The sequence below is a fragment of the Colletotrichum jinshuiense genome, chromosome 3 (assembly GCF_051148585.1).
Source record: "Colletotrichum jinshuiense chromosome 3, complete sequence".
Taxonomy (NCBI): Eukaryota; Fungi; Ascomycota; class Sordariomycetes; order Glomerellales; family Glomerellaceae; genus Colletotrichum; species Colletotrichum jinshuiense.
The window spans coordinates 887,479-910,187 of record NC_139310.1 but is presented as its reverse complement, the minus strand read 5'-3'; the positions used below and the strand labels follow the sequence as shown (position 1 = coordinate 910,187).

At 51.2% G+C, this 22,709-nt stretch overlaps 6 protein-coding genes across 6 annotated transcripts; 4 read left to right on the top strand and 2 right to left on the bottom strand.

Moving 5' to 3' along the window:
• Positions 1-2,359: 2,359 nt before the first annotated feature.
• On the top strand, positions 2,360-3,668 carry EsH8_III_000259 (uncharacterized protein; the record flags this gene model as incomplete). Its single annotated transcript, XM_083261984.1, has 2 exons — positions 2,360-2,967; positions 3,077-3,668. The coding sequence occupies 2 exons, from the start codon at positions 2,360-2,362 to the stop codon at positions 3,666-3,668; spliced, it is 1,200 nt and encodes a 399-aa protein (XP_083122471.1).
• Positions 3,669-4,070: 402 nt separating this feature from the next.
• On the top strand, positions 4,071-4,952 carry EsH8_III_000258 (uncharacterized protein; the record flags this gene model as incomplete). The annotated part of the gene is made up of 2 exons (XM_083261983.1): positions 4,071-4,161; positions 4,213-4,952. 2 exons carry the CDS (start codon positions 4,071-4,073, stop codon positions 4,950-4,952), a joined length of 831 nt encoding a protein of 276 aa, XP_083122470.1.
• A 604-nt stretch (positions 4,953-5,556) lies between these two features.
• Positions 5,557-7,483, bottom strand: EsH8_III_000257 (uncharacterized protein; the record flags this gene model as incomplete). The annotated part of the gene is made up of 5 exons (XM_083261982.1): positions 5,557-6,035; positions 6,124-6,763; positions 6,818-6,969; positions 7,047-7,181; positions 7,261-7,483. The coding sequence occupies 5 exons, from the start codon at positions 7,481-7,483 to the stop codon at positions 5,557-5,559; spliced, it is 1,629 nt and encodes a 542-aa protein (XP_083122469.1).
• Positions 7,484-8,428: 945 nt separating this feature from the next.
• On the bottom strand, positions 8,429-10,998 carry EsH8_III_000256 (fungal specific transcription factor domain-containing protein; the record flags this gene model as incomplete). Its single annotated transcript, XM_083261981.1, has 3 exons — positions 8,429-9,260; positions 9,352-10,321; positions 10,830-10,998. The coding sequence occupies 3 exons, from the start codon at positions 10,996-10,998 to the stop codon at positions 8,429-8,431; spliced, it is 1,971 nt and encodes a 656-aa protein (XP_083122468.1).
• Positions 10,999-18,590: 7,592 nt separating this feature from the next.
• Positions 18,591-20,180, top strand: EsH8_III_000255 (class I SAM-dependent methyltransferase; the record flags this gene model as incomplete). The annotated part of the gene is made up of 11 exons (XM_083261980.1): positions 18,591-18,623; positions 18,682-18,723; positions 18,777-18,867; positions 18,920-18,942; positions 19,002-19,020; positions 19,078-19,200; positions 19,259-19,281; positions 19,342-19,379; positions 19,435-19,572; positions 19,644-20,066; positions 20,126-20,180. 11 exons carry the CDS (start codon positions 18,591-18,593, stop codon positions 20,178-20,180), a joined length of 1,008 nt encoding a protein of 335 aa, XP_083122467.1.
• A 1,009-nt stretch (positions 20,181-21,189) lies between these two features.
• On the top strand, positions 21,190-22,672 carry EsH8_III_000254 (Zn(II)2Cys6 transcription factor domain-containing protein; the record flags this gene model as incomplete). The annotated part of the gene is made up of 3 exons (XM_083261979.1): positions 21,190-21,291; positions 21,494-21,992; positions 22,077-22,672. 3 exons carry the CDS (start codon positions 21,190-21,192, stop codon positions 22,670-22,672), a joined length of 1,197 nt encoding a protein of 398 aa, XP_083122466.1.
• Positions 22,673-22,709: the final 37 nt, after the last annotated feature.

Sequence of the window (22,709 nt, the reverse complement as noted above, 5' to 3'; positions counted from 1 at the left end):
CCGAGAGAGAGAAAACATAGTCGAGCCCCAAAGGGTCCAGCCCACCTAAACTCTGTTATCCTGAAGACATGTTTATCCGTCGAACCTTGTCTTCTTGTGCCACAGCCGTGCTGGTCTCATCATGGCCCAACTAACCCGGTCTGGCATGGACTCTGCAGTGAGATGCGGCTTACGGTGCGAACCAACGGGTAGACAAGGGCCTGCGCTCATGACCCATCCATGAACGAGGAGCTATGGCCTAGGCGGCCGCCTGAACGGCCTCACGCACGCCTAGAGATGCGCATCAGAATGTTTGTTTGTTGCAACCAACAGTCACATCACATCTCTGCAGCGAGCGCTCCAGATCAACACGCAACTGGTGCAGAGAGAGGCAATCCCCGCGCCCACTTCGCCTCTCAACGCACCATCCTTGCTGCTTTCACACGTCTTGCGCCTGTCGCGCCATCAGCTGCCTAGATGGGAGCAAACGCAACCCAAACCCGCGCCTTGGCTCCCCTCAAGACGCCCAACGGTCCTCGCCGCCGTCTGCCTATCATGGCTTCTATCGATGAGTCTACGAGTCCCCCCCTGGGCCCCTTTTCTGCCCCCAACGTCTCCACGGCCGCCAACGCAGCCGGGCGGAGATCGTGTCCAGGGTTAGAGTCTCGATGCATGCGGTGCGCCTCGCCGTATCGGGCAACCCGCCGTCCGGCCGGCCCTCCACCCCCCCGGTTCCCCGGAAACTAGACTGTCATCACTGTTTGTGCATATTTAAAAATGGGAACGGCCCACGGTACGTGGCGAGAATGAGGAGCCAAGTGAGGAGCCAAGTGAGGAGCAAACAACGCCGTCGACGGGAGCACAAAAGCCAATCGCTTATTGCCGTAAGCGTCCGCCAGGGCGAGGTGCTCGCTAGGGACTGGGCCGAGCCTCTCGACCGCCGCGGGCCATGGCGCGCGTTGGGCTGCGTAGCTTCCGCCCTCTCCAACGCTTGATGTGGTGTGGCCGCCCGTGGCAGTTGACACCATGCAGGGTGCCAGAGACCACAGGACGGCCCGCCAAATTGACGATTACTCTTGCATTCTGTCACTGTCTCACTCCGCTTCAGCCCGTGGGAAATGCGCACGTACGGTTGGAGGGGGGAATGGCCCTCCCATCCCTCCGCGAGACAGCCAGCCCTGCCGTGGCCATGGCACGCGGATTTTCGCTGGCCCCGGGTTGAGACATGTCTTGGACGTATTGCGCGACCTGGTCATCCCTGGCCCAATATCCGCCCATCCAACCATCAAAAAAATGTCACGGATGCGCAGGCGGATCAGCCAGCAACAACCTTCAACCCTGAACAGTGGCTCACCAGACTCCGCAACTGGGAGGCGGTCAAAATTCGCCGCAGGGTCGCCTCGTTCACAAAAAAATAAAAATAAAAGTGGATGGCTTCCGGGTGGGTGTGAAGGGAGTCTTGCCCGACTCCCCGGTGACACCGGCCACGAGCTCACGAGGCGAGCACAGCAGACAGATGATCTCTGTCTCTGCCCGACGGGGGAGCGAGGACGGTCCGCGGCGAAGTCATCCTGTGCCGTGCACCCCCTCCGCCCGACAAGGAATGCGATCCCATCGCTGTGACGGCGCCTGCAGACACATATTCCTGCGGCTCGCACCTATTCGCAGTTGAAGCGCGGCAGTGGGGGACGCGGTTGGGTGCGGACACGTCTGGTTGGGGTTCGGTTGGTGCTCGCCCGTATCAGTGTTGGAGACGGGAAATCGCAACGTCTGAATTGGGGCACATGTGCCGCATACGCCGCCGCACTCGGCCGGTTCAGCCCAAGGGAGGACCCCCCAGTTACACAAGGGTGGGCTTGCTCGCCAAAAAAAAGTCTGGGCAATTTCTCTCTTTCGCCCTCACCCTTGCTTTGGCTGTAAGAATCGGCGCATCTTTGGGTGGGTGGCGGCGTTGGTGCGCTCTTGTCGCATGCCTTGCACGCTTGGCTTGTTTGTCGTCAACTGCAGCGTTGGTTGGCCGAGGGCGAGGAGCTCTACCAGGCTGTCGGGACGCTTCAACATTCCACGGCCTTCATTGGCCGCATACAGCTTTCCTCGAGGCCAGAGTAGGTATCCGAGACACTATGAAGGAGACATTCATCATTCCCTCTATATCAGCCCCGGCCTTCCCTCGCTGGCCCTCCCCCCTCTTCGAGACATGCCTCGGTGTCTTGTTCCTGTCTTGTGGCTCTTCTTTCCGCTCTCTTGCCCCCGTCTAGGTGTTGGATCCTCCTGTCTACTATAACCTTGTGGTGATCCCTTGGCTCCTCGCCCTGTGTTATATTGCGAACTAGGTGGCCCTCGGCGGTCTCTAGACCACTCCAGCCAACGCCACATAACCATGAGTAAGCCGAATATCATGCGCCGGGCCTCTCAGAGGTGTCTGAAGAGCCTCAGAAGATCCCTATCAAGAGACAACACACACCCAGACGACAAATCGAGCATCAGCAGGCGGTCGTCGGAGAGCAGGTCGTCGTATTCGGCCTCGTCACTGTTCACGACAAAGACCGTAGAGGAGGATGACGAGATGGTCGATGAGGAACCCATCCCAGAGTGCCCTGAGGCAGACGCCTCGCCGCACCACCAGGGCCAGTCCCCGTTCTTCCGGCGGCTGCCCCCCGAGATCCGCGAGCAGATCTACAGCGAGTTCTGGGTGGCCGCGGGCGTCAACCGGCACGCCTTCCTCGTCGACAAGAAGCTCACGTACTCGCCGTGCGTCACCGACCACGAGGCGCCCGACGAGCGGCAGATTGGCGTCGCCAGCGACTTTAAAAAGTCCAAGAGGAATGCCTGCGTGCAGTCCCACCCCGAGTGGTTCAACAGGATGACCTCGACGTGGTGCAACCACTGGAGGTGCGAGAGGTTATGGGAGGATATACAAAACGGGCGGGCGGTGGACGGGAACAAGACGCAGGACTACATGTCTCTCCTCTTGTCTTGCAAGCGGATGTAAGTGTACTCACAGTTCCCCTCAATCAGAACTGAATCACCCCCGCTCCCTTCCTAAAGAGCTTGTTGAAGTATTTCTCAGCACCCTTCTAATGCGGCTCCCTCCCAGGTACAAGGAAAGCATCGGGTCCTTCCAAGAATCCAAAACGCTCACCATCACGGACGGCCAGACGCTCCAAAAGGTCCTCCGGTGGCCGCGGCCGGCCTACTTCCCCGAGGCGCGCCGCATCAACCTCTCGCTGCGCGAGGACACGGGCAACTACCTCTACCTCAACGGCGCCGCCATCTGGCACCTGCTCTCCGAGCCCGAGCTCAAGCTGCGGCGCGTCTACCTGTGGCTGGACGCCGAGTGCCCGCTCACGCGCCGCCTGCTCACCGAGTTCCGGGAGCTGTACACGGGCATCCCCGGCGCGCTCGCCGGCCGGCTGACCATCGACTTCCCCTGCGACGCCGAGGACGGCTTCTGGGCCTGGGGCGAGGTCGAGATGGAGATGGACAACGGCGCCGTGCGGACGCTGGAGCCCATCGTGCCCGAGTTCACCGTCGTCGCGCGGGGCCGGCAGAGGTTCAACGTCACGGCGGGGGGGTACATCAGCAACGTCGACAAGGGGAGGCCGAGGCGCAAGGTTCTGAAGGCGAGTAATCCGTTTGAGGACATTTTGTTGTACGGGAGGGGGTTTCATGATAATTCGTACATCTAAGGGGGATAGATGTTGGGGGGGGTTCGGTCACGGCGTCTTGTTGGTATGTACATGGGTATCAGGTCGGGCGGCGTCGTGGGTTATATATATGCATGGTAATACCAGAGTTTAGAAGCACTACATCGTTGATCAAGTACAATCTGCACGCCCTTTTGCTTCCCTAAATATCCATGCAGGCATCCCGCTGTGAAATTCCGACTCATTGCAGGGCATTTTGAAATCAGGCAGCACCTGCGGGGCCAGCAAAGCGGCACAGTTGAAAAAGCACGCCTGACGCCCCTGAAGCGAAATCACCCCCCGCACCATCGTCAATCACATTCTGCCTGCGAGTCCCATCACACAACACGATTACTCTTATTCTTCTATCTTTTTCTTCTTGACAACTCACTTCGAACCCTGACAATGTATTCTTCTCCAGAGGAGATCGAGGCAGCCGTCGAGGCGTACCGCTCCCACATCTCACATCACAACCGCCGCATCGTCGAGGTATACGGTGCGTCCGTCCGCCACGCATCCCGCGCCGGGCCGTCCTAACACGTCCCAGTATCTCTACTCGCCGACGCGGAGCCTGAAGAAGGCGACTTCGAGGGCGATCAAGACGTCAACGAGCTGCGGCTCGAGGCCCTGGATCCCATATTTGACACGCGTCTCGGGGAATTCGTCTCAACGCCGGGCGAGATCCTTACACGCTGGGATGAGCTCTGCTCCGTATACGACCTGGACGGGACAGCCGGGCGCCCCTCCGAGGAAGACGCGGCGCTGTGCGAGGAGTACTTCTCGCATATGGAAAAGGCCCTGAGGGGGTCGTGTCTCGAGGAGGTGCGGGGGAGCATCTCGTTCCCCGAGGAGTTCCGCGTCTTGGCGAAGCACGTCAACTGCCTTACTGGGCCGGGGCTGACGGAGCACAAGTCGAGATACCAGGCCTGTTTCTGGCTGGGGCCGCATGCTCCTCCATACATGGAGGAGTATATTGCCAAGAGAGTAAAGACTCCCGAGTGGCTCGATGGAAATATGGATGGCGGATGGGAGTACGCCGCTGGATGGCAGACGGGTGGCGGCTGTGAAGATTACTTCTACATCGTCTACTGCCGGAGGGCCGCACGGCCGGATAACGGCTCCCCTGAACCGTGGGCCTGGAGATACGTGTCGAATGACGCGATGGATTTCGGCGTTTTCGACACCATCCCTGAGTTGTTGGCGTGGTACAGCGGGTACCGCGAGTCCAAGGTGCCTGATGCGTCTAGCATGACGGGCTATGACATCTTGATGGGCGACGTTATTTGAGCCGAACGCCAAGGCGCTCCTTGGTTAGAGACATTGCGGTCCCGGGTTAGATTGTTTCTGTCCCCCCCTTCTGATGATTTGGGCTGTCCAAACGGCGCTTCTTTGGCTTGTGAGGGCGTGTTTGGAATCGGAGAGAAGAGCCTCCGAGGCCAGATACTGTTGGCGAACAATCCGTGAACGACTACCCGATGATTCCATATGTGAGTCACTTTTCGTGTTCGCGTATCTTCTTATCCTCGTGGCTATATATAATTATAGGTTTATAAATTATACTAAAGTGTGGGCATCTGGAGAAACCAGGTTCAATTTTTTCACAATAAGGCGTATCAGATTTAGCTAGAACTTCAAAATTGGCATTTTTTTTTAAACCGGCTGAAAAAGCAGTTCATAAAGTAAAAGACTTGATGGGAAATATCTGTAACCAGAAGTTTAAGTTTATTAATAAATGACTTGACTGTGTCATGAGAGGCTTGTCGACTCCCAAAGACCTCAGTTGGGCCAACCAGCCACACCTTACGAGACCTAGAAGCTTGTCGCATAACGACTTGTAGCGCTGGAAATTCCCGCCAATGAACGGGCGGGTACGCCGACGCTCAGTCACTCACTATTCTAGAGTCTTGGGAACCTCTCTAGCAGGAAAATGAGCCTCATACGCTGACATAGCCCTCAAGACCGTTCCCTCGTCATAGCGATTCCCAACAAACGCCAGGCCGTACGGTAGGTTGATATCATCGTATCCCAACGGCACGGTGCCAACAGGAAGCCGGCCTACGGCTCCCAAACGCGCTGAGCCGAATTCGGTCGGCAAGACGATGACGTCTAATTTATAATGACGGAAGATAACTGCTGGGCCTTCCTCGTGAAGCCGTTCCTGTGTGTATTTGGCGAGCCAGTATTCTCCAGCCGTATCGCGGTTGCCGAGTTGATCCGCGGCTACAAACGTCGGAAAGCAGCACTTGCCCTCGGGCGATTCAAGTTCTGACAGCTTGACAGTGTAGCCAATGACATCTTCCAGGGTCTGGACAGAAGAATTGACCCGCGTTGCTTGGAGGTAGTGTGCAATGTCGGCCTTGAAGTCGTACTCTGTGGAGGAAGAAGCATCAGTCAGTAACCGCAACTCCGCCTTTGTCACATCATGCCGCAGAATGTGTGATAGAAGAGAACGACTCACGAATCTGGATAGTGCCATTATTAGCCCGTTTCGCCCCGCCAACAAAGGTGTAGTTCCATTCGTGTTTGTTCGGGAGGGGTGTTTCGAGGACCGTAGCTCCCAGCTCCGTCAGCTTGACCAACGCAGCGTCGAAGTCAGATATCATTTTTCTCTTCCTCGCAGTATCGGTCTCGAAGAAGGGCTCGCGGACCACTCCAATTCGCATGCCTTGAAACCCCTCGGTGCCCAGAAACTGCGTGTAGTTGTCCGGTCTGAATACCTCCGCCGGGACCGTATAAGCGTCCTCGGGGTCGAGGCCTGACATAATTTCCAAAGCGACGGCGACGTCCCAGGCACTCTTGCCCATGGGTCCAGTGGTGTCTTGACTACTAGAGATAGGAACGACGCCTGTTCGACTCGTGGTCCCGGTCGACGGTCGCATGCCGAAGAGAGCACCGCGACTGGATGGACTCAGAATGCTAGCTTCTGTGTCGGATCCCAGAGCCAGTGGTGCGAAACCAGCTGCCACGCCGGCGCCGGAACCAGATGAGCTTCCCGATGGGTCCCCGCCGGCCTCGTAGCCGCCTACAACATACGGGGAGGACACTTGACCCCCTCTGGGACTCCAGGCGCCAGCCGTAACACCTCGAATACCGGACCACTATTTCATTTGAGAAATGCCACGAAAAAAAGGGCGACAGGGGAATTGGTTTACCTCGTCCAGATTCGTCTTGCCCAGAATAATGGCACCGGCGTCCCGGAGCTTCTTGATGACAAAGGCATCGCCGACAACCTCCCCACCAGCTTCCAACAACACGTACGATCCGGCTGTGGAGTTCATTCCAAGTTCAACATCCGTGTTATAGTCTTTATTCTGTTAGTGAAATCATGACTTCGGAGGTCGACGACAAAAGTTTGATGGCCGTTAAAATTCGCGCACGTACTGTCTTTGACCAGGATGGGGACCCCGTGCAGAGGGCTTCGGATCTTGCTCTGGCTACGCTCATCATCCAGAGCTTGAGCAATAGCCAGAACATTGTCTACTGGGGCGGTTTCAATGACTGCCAGTAGACCAAGACCTATCAGTGGCGACCAAAGCCAGTGGCATTAGTCCACGACTTCAACTATTAGGGGATGAAATCAACTACTAGTACGAACCTTCCACGTTGTTGGACTTGATGCGGGCGAGGTACGCCTTAACAAGCTCGACAGAGGTGACATTTCCGTCATCCAGAGCCTCGGATACGTCCTTGGCCGTGGCCTTCAGAAGGTTGAGCCTCCCTAATGTGGTAGGGGAGCAGTTTGCGCCGAGAACGGATAAAATCAACGCGTAGACCGCGGCCTTGGGGTGCAAAATACTCGTTAAATTCATCTTGAGCATGGAGTAGCTGTTCAAAGAGTGCGAAGTGAAATGTAGAGAAATCAATGGAGGATGCGGACATTCAACCTTTCGGTTGCATATCGCAGTGTCTTATAACGGATGACTCTAGAGATTGGTAATTAGTGCAAGCCCCCAAAATCATGATTGATGATAAGAAATTGCAAATTAGAATCCTTAAGATCGCGCTGTCATGCCCTTGCCCGCAGCACGACTTTCATTTTCTAGGTGTTAGCGTGGAGCGGAATGTCAAGTCCGCATGGATTCGTTGTGCATCATGACCCAACCTGTGCCTGCCTTGCCCCGCCATTGCCCAATTTGATAGGGGACAAGCACATTTATTACGTACATATCATGATATGTACTCCGGCAGTTGGATTAAACCCGCATGGCCAAGGCTAAGTACAGGTAACAATTCCAGCCCTTATCAAGGGTTTGCAAGATAACCAATACGGTAAGGGTGGTAAATCACATTTCCCAAGACTATTACTCAACAAGACTGGAACGTGAGGGTTTAAAACTAAAGATAAAGCATGTAGTGCTGCCCCAAAAGATAAGGACGAGGACATGCCATATGTGTATTGCCCACGTAAAGTTCCAGTCCAAGCTCTAGCGGTTGTTTCTCGTTGTGCTGTGACCATGTGCTCTTATAAACTGGTTCTGCACCTGCCTCCAGAGAGCCCAACATCTTCTTTTCAACATGGCCCACGGCAGGTGGTTGTTAGCGTTATTGATATCAGTGATATCACGAAAAGCTTGAAGCTTCCGCTCTAGTCCCGCCAATGTAGTCAACGTTGTTCTTTTCATCCCCCCGCCCCTTAATTGGCCCTATCCATATCGCGAGCTTCCGTTATGCGGGGATCAAGGTCAATATAATCGAGCGCGTTGGCGCCGGAACCAATCTCATCTATGTGTCGATAAAAGCACGCAGGCAACCTATCACGGGAGCTAGACCTCCTCAGTCAGATCGACTAGATTTGCAAGATCTAGAAATGTCATGTGCATGTCCATTCCTAGTGTTTGGTCGTGATATGCGAAGGGCAACTCGGGGAGCTGGGATTCCTCATCCTCGACGATGGCTGTCTCTTGGAGTTCAGTCATGGAACCGTGCTGGTGCTGCTGCTCTTGACGAACACTTATACTTGTGGGAAGTTGGCCACCTTCTCCCGTTTCCACCGGCTCTGATGGCTCGATTGGCCCCGAGAAGCGGAGAGGTAATGCACCAGTAGTGCCCCATTTCTGCGCCAGGACACGAATAACAGTGATGCTTTTGCTGGCGCGTGCAGGCCACACAACCTTGAGCTGGTCCAGCAGATCCATGCCAATGCGAAGCCAATGGGCACTCTTCCTGCGTAATGAGGGCGATTTGCTTGTGGCGTTCATGAGGTGGACCATAGCAGCACTCAAGAGATGATGCGCCAACACAGGGTGCGCGGCATCAAAGGAGAATTTATCGCGGTAGGTGCGACAAAGGCGCATGGAATCCGATGCAGAGGACGTGATCGACTGCAAGACAAGCAGGATACTGTTCCTAACCTCGGAGTTTTCGTCGCCGGCGCATGATAGGCTCGTATGGGTAAAAATGCGGAGGAAGGGCGATGTAATGATCATTACGGCCATATGGTACTGGAGGTGAAATAGAATCACCGGCTTGGTAGCATCGGGGCTCAAGTCGAGCTGAGACGGCCGAGAGCGCAGAAAGACTCTGAGCTGGTCTATTGTTGACACAAGCAAGCGGACCTGCTCAGTTGCGGGAAGAGACTCGAAGGAACGAGCACAACTGTGGCTCCCGTTGGGAGATGATTAGTTAGTTACATGCATCGATGACGAAATGACGAATTGTTAGGAGAGTGGGTGTCTGAAGTCCTTACATCTGATCCATGGCGGCATCATGGGTGTACCACAGCCGGCATTGCCAGGCAAACGAGAGGTCAGCTATATCGGGACTCGGAGAGGGAATGATGCTCTGCAGGTCCGGAACATTGACTCGTCGCCAGGGAAGGGCACAATTTCTCCCCACAATTGTGATGGCAGACTTGTCGACGAAGTAGTACATCCAAAATCTGCGTATCTCGGCCGCGTTGGACGTCCGTGACCGAGTAGTGCACTCGTCCACAGCCAAAACATGGAGCCGCAGGTGCACGCATAGCCCTCCCGCCATGGAAAGAAACATCCAGCCGACATGATCCATTCCCAACGAAAGAGACCGGAATGACAGCATGCATAAGCTTTGGAGCACGGCAAGGGATGGCTTGTACCGAAAGCTGTCGAATAGGAACCTTTCAGCGTAGCGAGCAAAGTCTTCGCTGACCTGCCCCATGAGAGGATCGCGAGCACTCAGAAAGGCAGCACCCACGGCAAGGATGGCTGTGTGCATGAGAGCAAGGTCGGCGGGTTGGTGAGGATAGCCCTCGAGAAAGTCTGCAGACCTGTACTCTGTGAACTGATGCTCTCGATTGATGTTGTCGAGGAACGCGACAGCGAGCCTGACAAGAAGGGCTCGGTTTTGACAGTGGTTAAGGATTGTGGGGGGAGGAGGAGCGAGGATTTGCATGTCCATATCCAGGCCCAGGCTTCTGTCTCTAGTAATTCGGAACGGGGCAGTGTGCTGGTCATCCTGCATGATGACAGCGCCGTCGCCGAGGTTGGTCCTCCACATCATCACACTGAGCTGTTCCATGGCCGCCAGGGATCTGTCCTGGTCTGTGGTGTCCCTGCCCTCGATGGTAGGGGTCACGGTGTTGAGGCGAGCGATGCCTGAGCCTTGAGGTGGCTCAGAGACGGGCGGGATTGCATCTTGATGCTTCTGAAGCCGTTCCACGACGTCCAGAAGCGATTGCACTTGCTTTTCAAGACTATGCACGTAGTCCTCATCCCAGTACTTCCGTCTACAACATTGTGATATCCTTGTCAGTAGTGCTTGAGATTCACAGCTTTAGATGCTGATACCAGTAAGATCTGGTACGAGGGCTGAAGGCTTAGGTTATGTGATAACAAACTGAAATTGACCTACTTTCTTGTACCTGGCTCGGGCCCGTATGTACACGATTTGGACAACCGCTGACACAACGAACACTGGGGTTTCGTACCATCACACTGGACGGATTAGTATATTGTGTTAGCCTTCGTCTCCATTTTACGGACTAGCTCCGAGTGGAGTATGGGGTAAAATCAATTTAATTCCACTGTACCTTTCGTTTTCCGGCCCTGCATTGCTCGCAGGCAAATGCACCCGGCGGTCGCCCCCCTATGTGGACAACTGCGCCTGACATGTTGGTTGTGTCGGTTTCATCACTCATACATTATTCCTCTGTTGATAAGGAGCAGTTAATTGTGTATGTAGCCTTACATCCAGCTTGAAGACGATGTAGGGTAGTGTAGACGAACGGGAAGAGAGTAGGAACTCTCTTAGGTTTCATATCGGTGCGGAGTCGAGCATCCGCATGCCCCACTTCACACCAGAGCCGGGATCGGATCTGGCCGATAGTGGTGGGGCCCGAGATTGTTTTATTGTTCATCTTGAACAACGAAAGAAAGTTAGAATACAGCAGGCAAAAGGGTTGTTTGGGCTATAAGTATCAAAGTTCTTACTTAGACACAGCGCAGCTGGAAAATTGGCGTAAGTCGCGGGACGCAGCCCCTGTGGCGTTGATTGCAGCGCAGGCATGTTTGCCTGCATTGGCGGATTTTATTTGTGCATCCTGTGAGAGTTTTCAGTGGCGGGCGAAATTGTCTGCATACGGGTATGAAGTTGGATTTAGATCATTACACCACCAGATGCCAGAATTGTCAGAGCAACTGACACGTCCACATTTACCAGGCCCCGGACCATTGTTGGGTCGTCCTCCGACACCTCGAAAGTAGTTGATCCCTGACCCAATAGCCCCAGTCTTGCAAATGCTAAAATTGTAGCAACTATAGCCAGCAAATGCCTGGCGTATTTGCAGACCAGCGCCATTGTGCGCAGCAAGCTCAGCGTTTGTGAGTTCGTTGCTAGCAATGATGTTGCTCTTGAATACCACACCAACATCAGGGTTGATGGCGACGAGCTGAAGCCAAACTTCTTCCACGGTGTCATTCAGCTTCACATAAGAATCTGGTCCAGTTGTGCCAAGGTCAAACTACCATTCGATGGTCTCAACGCCATATCCCTCAATGGGGCTTTTGATAGCCTGCGCCTATTAAAAAGAAGGAGAAAAGATAGATGTTATCGCGTCTGGGAAGAAATTAGGCTTAAAAATACCTGAACCATGGTTAACCATGGGTACCCATAGTGGTGGTTCGGTTTTTATGGGTAAACCATAAGCGTGGTTTATGGTTACGTGGGTACTGTAGACTGTATAAACCATAGGGACGGGTAGGAAAAAAAACCATGGGAATGGTTTATAGTTATTTACTAGCAATAATTAATTGTAATAATCTTCTTTAAAATCCCTAAAATTTATCAAACACTAAATAACACTTGAAATATATAGATTAACTTAAAATAAAAGTTCTTCTATAGCTTTCTTATAAATATGTTATATTGTTTAGAATTTAATGGGGTATTAATATTTTTGCTTGTGGTTATTATAGTTAAAATAGTTTCTTTACCCACTGGTTATAACCACATAAACCACAAACCACACATGCTAGAATTACCCATCTACCCACACTACCCACCTACCCATATGGGTAACCATTTCAAATCATGGTTTGAATGGTTTGAACCACAGGTGGTTACCCATTGGTATTTTCAAGCCTAGAAGAAAACGATGCGTGGAAAGGACGAAGATCAACTCACTGCAGCAACGGCAGCAACAAAGTACAGCGGTAGCGAATCTCGATCTCATGTTGAGCAGTAGAAGGGTGCCGAAGGAAAATAAAGATGTGATTCTGAATTAGATAGTGTGATGGATCGATAGAATTCAAAGAGATGAGAAACCGGCACCAATTTTATACCTTTTGAAGGACAGCTCGTCACATGTCAACTTTTGACTTGAAGGTGGAAAGGTGCGCCTGCAGAATTTCAGGATTCTCATTTCTCATTCGAGTGGCATACCACTCTCGTAATTTGTGCGTCTTAGTAACACTGACGACGGTTGTGCCTAGTGTTGATGGTACCGTTTTGTTTTAATATTTGGTCCTTTTCACATGGTCAGCTCGTCCGACATATTTGAAAATAACCGCAAGTTCTACTCATGCCAGCCTCAACTAAGTGAGTGGGCGACAAGACTTCGAGTTCCAATCAATGTGGGGGCGGGCACGAGTAGCTGATTCCTCAGTTACGAGAACTCGGCTGGCTTGCGAGATCTCACGAGACCGGTTCCTGTCAGGTGTTAGTCTTTCTCAGATCCAAGGGTCGGATTTTGGTGGGGCTCGCCCTACTTGCACAGCAGTTACAAATCAGCTTTTACTCCACAGGAATTAACATTTGGTAAGGATGCTCGGTCCAATGGCCAAGTTCGGTATAGTGAGATAACGATAACAACGGCAACAGTGCCGACCAACAACCAACAACCTACAACCAACAACCAACGGTTGACAATCCACTCCAGCCATCTCAATACACGGCTCGGATTGGAGCACGTTTAAAATTGATTGGGCCGCTTATGTACGTTGTATTTATACTGGGCCTTTTACGATATGAGAAATTATTTGCTAGGCCATATGACTCGCCCAGGGTCTGGAAGCCATGTCAATCGGCCACCGGCAGGACGGACTAGATCGTTTCCAGACCATCCCGGCACAAAGGACATGTCAAGTCACAGTGTCAATTTAGAACGAATGGAAAATACCAGTCATGATGCAGCTCTCTCCCAGAAAGGAAGCAAGCAAATGTCGAATGTAGTGAGGTGATCTTGGGTTTCAATGATCTTTGTTCCATTTGCAAATAGTTGAGACATGTATAAAACTCTATCCAGTCCATTTTGGGGGAAAGAAAAACAATTGACCGTGGTATCACTGCAATCTCTCAATTAAATCTTTCTTGTCCAATAACGTCGGGCACCCACTTCTGGGCACCCCCACATCTGGGCACCCCAAAAATGCCTCAACACCACAACTACCCCTCAACATCCAATCTACACAACTTTACTGATTTTTATCCAATTAACCTCCTACTTTCCATACGTCTACTTGAGGGCCCAATGGGCCAATATACTGAATTTGAGGTCAGCCAGGCCTTGGATGCTATTACTAATGGTCAATCGATCAAGAAGGCAGCTCTAGAATGGGGGGTACCACGATCAACACTTTAGAACCGGATTAAAGGTATCCAACCTCAAGATCAAGCATTTGCTGATCTCCAGCGATTATCCTAGAGCCAAGAAAGCAAGCTAGCTGAATGGGTACGAATTCAGGCTTCACTTGGGCTTGCTCCAACCCATCAATAAGTTAAAGAATTCGCCGAGCGTATCTTACAGGCTAATGGGGACACCCAACCACTTGGAAAGAACTGGATGGATGGATTCTAGAAAAGAAACCCATCTATCTCAACTCAGAGAAGTAGAGCAATCGACTCTAGACGTATTAATAGAGCTTCCACTGAGGTTCTTTAGGACTAGTTTAGATATCTCTCTATTCTAGAGATCAAGGCCATTAAACCAGCCAACAGATATAATATGGATGAGATAGGGATCCTTGAGGGCAAGGGATCTAATGGGCTGGTACTTGGATCCTCTGAGATTAAGTCAGTACAGAAGAAGCAGCCTGGATCACGAGCTTGGGTATCTATTATTGAGTGTATCTCTGCAGACTGCTGCTCCTTGCTGCTACTTATTATATATAAGGGCAAGTTAGTATAACAGCAGTGGTTCCCTCTAGATCTTCAACCTTATGCTGGTTGGGAGTTTACATCAACAGATAATGGCTGGACAACAGATGCAACTGCAGTTGAATGGCTGCAGAAGGTCTTTATCCCTCAGACTACATAAGACGATATAGATGAGCCTAAACTGTTGATTCTTGACGGCCACGGTAGCCATGAGACAACAGACTTTATGTGGATATGCTACACTAACAACATCTATCTACTCTTTCTACCACCATATACCTCGCACGTCCTCCAGCCTCTAGATCAGTCAGTATTTGGCCTACTCAAAACGGCCTATAGAAAGGAGCTGGGCTGGCTCACCTAATGGAACGATTCTATGATTGTAGGCAAACGGAACTTTCTAGGCTGCTACCAAAAGGCCCGCCTAGATGCCCTGACTAAGTGGAATATCAAAAGTGGCTGGAAAGCAACTGGGCTGTGGCCTGTATGTATTGCTAAACCGCTGATGAGCCGCCTGCTCCTCTAGGCCCCATCAACACCAGCCAGACAGATAGATGGGGCCTGGAATAGGCAGTCAACAGCTGGACAGCCTGGCCAGGCTGGCCAGGTTGCTGGTCAGACTAATGGTTGGGTTTCTACTACATCTGCTGTAGCGTGGTCAACACCTAGAAAGACTGTTGATCTATATGATCAATTACGGTTGTTTAGTAAGCTGGATAGTTGTAACAGTACACGGCGACTGTTGTTTAGAAAGGTCCAGAAAGGATTTGAGGAGAAGGCCTACCAACTGGCTGCTGCCAAGCAGGAAATTAAGCTGCTGCGAGCACAGGTTGACAGTTCGAGGCAGAGGAAACGGAAGGCTGTCAAAATAGACCCCAACACGAAGTTCGCCAACATCCAGGATATCCGACGGTCTCAAATAGAATCTGGCGAAGTTGTAGATACGGCAGCTGAATCCAGCGACTCTGATTACCCTAGTGAAGCTGACGACTGTATTGTGGTTGGTGGTGGGTAGAATAGATAGATAATTGAAGTCGATGGGTTGTGTGGCAACGTCTGTTAATTTGGGGTGCCCAGATGTGGGGGTGCCCAGAAGTGGGTGCCCGACGTTATCTCAGGCTTGTCGACGTTTTCAGCTTTTCACACTGTACGACTCCTATCTCGATTCGTTACGTTGAGTACTTGGCACTCACGAACCATAATGCAATTCCTTCCTTCTTTCACTCTTCCGTCACAGTCAATCCTAGGTTCGACAATCGCCTTGAGAGCCGCCAATGCAACTGTGCCGCCATAACTCAGTGCCGCGAGCGTTGCTTGGCAGCATACAATGCAAACCCAATTTGCGCTGCGCTCTGCCAACATGGATGTGCTTCAGCAAACGGATGCCCATGAACACAACAAACCATCTTGGCTTCTGCAGTTCGGGCACTAGAGGTCAAGATCCACCCAAGGTTGTGAATGTAGTGGGGAGGAGTGGATGATTGGAGACATTGCCGGTTTAGGTTCAAGATGGAAATGGGAAGCTGGGGGGTCTGGGGAGCTGCGGTGCTTATGATGTTTACTCATTAAATAAAAAACCCAAAGCCATAAATGTCTCAGACACAATTCACATTGTCTGTAGATAGGTCATAATCCCTCACTAGTCTTATGATTTATGTTCTTTCTGTGTAAAATTTATCTTTGCACATCAAGTTAAACCATAGCATTCGCCATGCAAGTATTCTCGCCAGCGCCTGGTTCCTTAAGAGGCGAATAAGTGGGTTGTCACGCTGTAAATGACTCTACAGGGTTCCCCTCTCCACCCATCGTACTCACCGAGCCTAGCTAAGGGCGGCTGCAAGATTCTTTTGGCAGGTGATATGAGGCGGGGTAAGGTTTTGTCAGCCGGACAATGTTGTCAACTTGAGTATGTCAAGTCAACAGGGGTTTCTTCCCTTGATGCAGACTAGCTATATAAGTAGAAGAGACCTCGCATTCTCCATAACAACCAAACCCTGGCTTCCCATCACTTGACTAACTTTCCAACTCCATTCAACTTTCTCTACGCTCTAATTCACGCTGATTCTCAACTTCAAGTAGTAGAGACCACACCCGAACACTTCGTATTCCCCATCTTCACCTACATTTCCATTCCACTCACCTGCTACCCTCTACCACGCGCCATATCTCCACTACTACTGCATTACTGTCCAAGATAGCCCAGCATGTTTCAGCGGCTTGCGAAAACCGACAGCAAGAAAACTTTGGTCGCCGACGATACCGCTAGCGAGTCCCAAGCCTCCTCGCAGCCGAGCAAGTCTCTGTATCGCAGATTTCAAGACTCGAAGAGAGGCGAAATTTCAGACGCCGACGTGCTCAAGTACACAGGCAAGAGCAAAGAAGCTATATCCGAGTGGGCAGAAAATCGTGCAGGTGTGGGTGGAAATAGAGCAGCGGGAAGCATTAATGCTGGCAACCCGTCAGGCCTTGGTGGCGTGATGGCCGGGTCTGGATATGGTGGTTGGGGTCCGGACTCGAACGGTCCCTTGAAATTCCCACCCACATCCAATACTGAGACTCAGCAGTCGGGTGGTGCGGCGAATGGCAGTGAGTCTAAGAATTGACAGTACTGTCGGAGGAAATGGAAGAGGTTGCTAGAACGATTCGAGTTTTCTTGCAACATAGAGAAGATCTATCACGTTATCAATTTCCACCTTGTATCCCCAGTAACACGTTAATATCATGCCGAGCGAACGTTTCAGACGAACCTCGGTCATGTGATCACAAGCCAGTCGGCCTACTGCACTTTTGCCTATATTGCTAGTGTCAACTTTAACCAGGGAGCAAAATGTTTCATAAAGATTTGGAAACTTCATAGACACACTCGCAGGTTCACGTATTCCAATACGAAAATGATGATACGAAGAGTTTTTATTACTGCGATATAAAAACTTTTCTCAGTTCCGGGTTCCAGTCGCTCAGAGAAATAGGGCGTTCATGGGCCGAATTCCACCATCGGGACTTGTCAAAGCTACACTCAAAGAGAGGGAAAGGCCTTTATCCGAGATAACGAATCGAATAAAATCGCGAAAATGGGCTAACCGACTGATAAAAGCCATCGTTAAAACAAAAACCACTGGGAAGAAGCGCGAGGAGTTAAGACATACGCCGCATGTGTGTGGCTGGTTATAAACGTGCCTGGAAAGCTCCCCTAACTCCTGGCTCGATGCTTCTGTTAGATTATTCAGCCAGAATACGGGCATGCGGTCAGGCCGCGGGGGGCGGCAGCAGTCAGGCCTGGAGACTCTACCTCCAGGCTGCCAATGGCGATTTCTTCACAACTGCTGCTTCCGCTGCCTACCTCTCTTTTCATCCTTCTGTACACCAGAATATAGTAAAAGTTTTGCTCTTTTGTTACGTCTGATTTACCGCCCGTACGCTTATCCTTTGATACCAATAGCTTCCGACAAACTCCGACCTAACTCACATTTTACTCTTTCCTCAGTTCGCAGTCCTTCAACTACAGTCGCTGATATAATGTATTTCTCTTCTAGTGGTTTCACACGAACATCAAGCCGTCTACCCTATCATCAACATCACTATGTTCTCTTTGAGGTCATCGAGTACTGTATTTGTTTTACGAGCTTAGGGTCGCTTGAACTTCTGCTGCAGACAGTAAGTGGTTTTGCGCCACTCTTGGGTAGCATATCGATATCGGACACGGCTTCCAAGAGAAGAAACTGGACCACTAAGTTTCTTCGTAAGCTGAGACAGCTTCCAGAGAGTTAGACTGGCAAGTCGCCAGATTAAACAAAACCGGACTAAGAAGATATATGCAAGAATCTCTGGTGAAAGTACGCTCTGCCATTTTGTGGGAAATAATATGGGCGCCCTTTGTCTTGTATTATCACTTCTAAAGGACGTGCAGAATCCAAAGACTGTCGCATCGGGGGATTAACCTGGCAACCGCACTCACTTGCCGGGTTGGGAACAATTATACGTCTCTATACGACCAAATCGAGAGCCAATTCCGCCAGGGTCGCGTTTTCAATACATCCGCCATCCAACATCTCCTTCGCTTAAGCAAAGCACTCAATTAGAACAGCAAATGCATGTTTACGGGCCATCATGCCATAACTGACCCTTGTTCTCCGGAGTCGACCGCCCAACTGCAGGAGAACCAACAAGTGGGGTGTGCTGGCGCTTGCAGGCTTGGAACTTGTAAACGAGGTTTGTGCTTGCTTGGTACCAACGGCCACGAAAACACATATATCCCCCGTTATTTCCTTTTCCCCTCACTTCGTCTTCATTTTCTTTCTTCGTTCCAATTTCTTTCAAATTGCGATACTGGACGCTTCAATTGATCCAAAGGGTGACATGGCTGCGAGCACGGAGCAACCTCAGGTCTACGTACGTGCAACATTCACGCTCTCATACCCTGGCAACTCGGAGTTGACACGCATGACAGGATCCTCAAACCGAAGATGATTCCTCATCTATCGGTGGAAGCGTGAGATATCCACAATACTGTCCAATACTTTCCTGGTCGCTGACATATGGCAGTCGTTCGACGATTCGCTGGCTTCTTTGCGATCTAGCATCTTGGACTACAGAAGAGAGAATGGGCGCACGTATCACAAGCTGAGCGATGGAAGTGAGTTCTGTGCCACTATTTCATCTTCTTCCTATTAATCATGCTGCGACAGAGTACCTGCTGCCTAATGACGAGGTATGGCCTAGTCTCTATGAGTATCTGAGAATTACTTAACTCACCTAACTATGATACAGCGGGAAAAGGACCGGCTAGGTAAGAATATGTGACTGCGACCAGGAAGGGTTCACTGGCACTAATGAGTCTTGGCAGATTTTGCTCATCACCTGTGGAAGTTGACTTGGGATGGAGAGCTATGCAACTGTCCCAAGAAGGATGGGGCGAAGAGAGTTCTGGACATCGGGACCGGTACGGGTATATGGGCTCTGGACTTTGGTGAGTGGGCCAAATAGCTCGCAAAATAAGGAATTTGACGGTGCTAACTCCATAATAGCGGACGAACATCCTGAAGCAACTGTGGGTTGATCCCCCTCTGGACAGCAATCTTTTGGACCAACTTAGTGACTCCAATTCCAGGTTTACGGCGTTGATCTGAGCCCGATTCAGCCCGGCTTGTCAGTGGTTCTCAGGGTCAACCCGCATTGTCTCGCGACTAACTGGACTTATTAGTGTTCCTCCCAATTGCCAATTTGAAATTGACGATATAGAGAAGGAGTGGACTTGGTCGGAACCTTTCGATTTCATCTTCGCCAGGTCCATGAATGGTTCCTTTGCTAATCGTGCCGAGTTCATCGCCAATGCATTTGAGTGAGTGGTTGAATACCATAAACCAATTCTGCCTCTCAAAATTAGCCAACTTACTGACACGGGCGGTGCAGTAACCTCGAGCCAGGTGGCTATGTCGAGATGCAGGACAACGTCTTCCCCGTGTTTTGCGAAGACAACACCATGAAAAAAGACTCTCAGGTTCTGAAGTGGTCGCAGCTGCTAGTCGAAGGCGCGAACCTCGGCGGGCGGTCGCTTTCCGACGGGCTGAGCTCCAAGAAGATGCTCGAGGACGCCGGGTTTGTGGACGTGCAGGAAAAGTTGGAAAAGTGGCCAATCAGCCCCCGGTTCCAAAATGACCCTAAGCTGAAAGAGTTGGGTGTGTGGTGTCAGGCTATCACTTTGCAGAGTGTCGAGACCATAGCCCTCGCTACGTTTACTCGCGTGCTTGGTTGGGGTCGGGAGGAGACATTGGTGTTCTGCGCTGGAGTGAGGGATGAATTGAAGAAGCAGAATGTCAATGGGTACTTCCAGGCGTAAGTGAAGCCTCTGGTTATTTATGTCATGGTACAAACTTTGCTAACTGTTCTGCTAGTTACTCTACCTGGGGACGGAAACCAGAGAAACAGGAAGAGACGGAGACTCCCTGAGGGATTCCAGTCACTCCATAGTCCTCCTGGACATTTAAAACTTGGGCGTCGGTTTCTTCTCGTCAATGATGTTGGAGCGAGGCGAGATTCAACACTTACTCGTAGCATGTATGCTCTAGGGCCAGTTACCCCTAGCCAGCAATAAGTCTCTTGTATCTCAGTCATGACGAATCATTTTATACCAGACGAAATATGTTCAGGTCGAATAAGGGCATTATATGGGCTCATCGAATTGAAAGTAGAGAAATAACTAATTGTGTTTGAGAATACTGTTCACACGGCCAACGTGACTGCGGAGTTCTATTAGATAACAAAAGTAACTCTGGCCTCCCTTTGTGATGCGTCAGCAATGATAGTTTAAAATAGGGCGATCATTTCTATTCTGAAAATTTCACTGTTTTTATTTAAGAATTGATTCTCACTCACTATACCCCATTCATTCTGGGGGTTTTCCTCATTACCTACCAGTGGTGCGACGAACCCCAAGTTTCGCTAGTTTTGGTTACGACGTATAAATGTCTTATTTGGTTGATTCACAGGTCAAAGAGAACGAGGACTGGGTAACTGAGGTATTTGGTTTGTCAATTAGGTTAGAAGCCAAGATTTTAGGGAGCTATTGACTAGCTTAATCCCCAGATTTGGCTCGGAATCCGAGGTCTTCGTCGCTAAGCGAGTAATACGAGCACAGCCGAGAGCCCCAGTCGGTATAAACATCGCCGGGGCGCCGTCCAGTTACCCCGAAAAGCAGACCAATGTTTTTTCCTTCAAACGTGAGGTCAGCATTGGCGCGCGCGACCGCCTGTAACGACGACTGCGCAGGGTTTTGGATCTTTCCGCAGCGCCAGTTTATTTCAAATCACAAGTGCTCGACGCTGAGGCCGTCGTCAATCATTCCTACCACACACGTTGATGCTGCAATAGTTTATCGTTTCCCCGCTTGCGTCCCTAGAATCGCTCGTAGGACTCTGATGGCACCTCGAACTGAAGACGGCAAACAAGATCAGGCGCGATGAATATTGTATCGGAGCGTAGCGGCCTCTCGAAGGTCTCAAAAAAGCCGCACCGAAAGTCCCGGCTGGGGTGTCAAACTTGCAAGAGACGTAAGGTAAAGGTTCGTTTAAAGAGGATCTACCCCACGTCACCCTCTCCCTCCCCTTGTTGTGAGACATCGGATGATTGTCTGAACCCCCACCTCCGCCCGCACCTTGCATATAGTTTTGCTTTTCCTTTTCCTTTCCGCGTATAACTCAGCCACGATGCTTTTCTGCGTAAAATATTGCCGTGTCACCAGCTAACATGCCTTTTCCGCCAAGTGCGATGAGCTGAAGCCAGCATGTCAAAATTGTGTTCGGCACCTGGTCACCTGCGACTTTCTGCAAAGTCACCGCACGCATTCGCCATTGCCCGGGCCCGGCCTCCAAATCACACTCCAGACGACTAATACAACCAGTGACGCTGCGCGGCCCCTACCGGCACCGGCCAACCAGGAACTCAACTTTGTCGACCTGGAACTAATACACAATTTTACCACCTCCGTCTACACGACGCTATCGACGGACCCCCTCGTTCATCAGATGTGGAGAGTCTCTGTTGTGCGCATGGCCCTGAAATGCGAGTATGTGATGCGCACGTTGCTGTCAATCTCGGCGCTGCATCTCGCGCATCAACGGCCCGAACGCAAGGATGCTCTTGTCTCCAAGGCTCTGTTGTATCATCGGACAGCGAGCAGGGAGGCCATGGAACTAATGAGCACCCTGGATGAGCGCAATGCAGAGGACCTGTTCTTATTCTCCCTTCTAACCATTTTCTTCGGTTGGTTCCCTGTTCACAAGTAGTTTCTTGCGTTTCATCTTGTGCTTTATCTCTCAAATGCTGATCAACCAACAAAATCCATAGCTCTCGCATCCGGTCGTTACCTCAAAGAGTCGGTTGTGGTATGGGAATCGGCTTTTCCTGACTGGACATTCCTCCTGTCCGGAGCTTGCTCGCTCATCAAGACGCTCAACTCAAACGCTTACCAGGGGCTACTAACTCCCCTACTGACCTATGCAAAAGAGCGATTCTTCGCCGCTCGCGATGATTCCCGTGCTCATCCAGAGGCATTGGATGGGCTCCGGCAACGGGTCAACGGCAGCGGCGTCAGTGATGACCTGCTGCGCATCTATAACCTGGCGATTGATGAGTTGCGACACCCCTTATCTCTTGCTCTGCATGATGGGGGTCGCGGGATGGACATAATGGATGTGTTCGTTTGGAAATACTTCGTCTCGGACGAGTTTCTCCCGCTTCTCAGGACGCCAGGGGCGAATCAGGAGGCTATTGTTATCTACGCTCATTTTTGCATTGTTCTCAAAAGGCTTGAGAGTCAATGGTGGCTGCAGGGTTGGGCGACACATCTGATTTCCCAGGCGTGGGAGTTGCTGGATGAGGACCACAAGTCGTGGATCCAGTGGCCGATGGAAGAGTTGGGTTGGGCACCACCCCAAAACTAGAATGACGAATACATAAAATATTGTACAAATCCTTGAT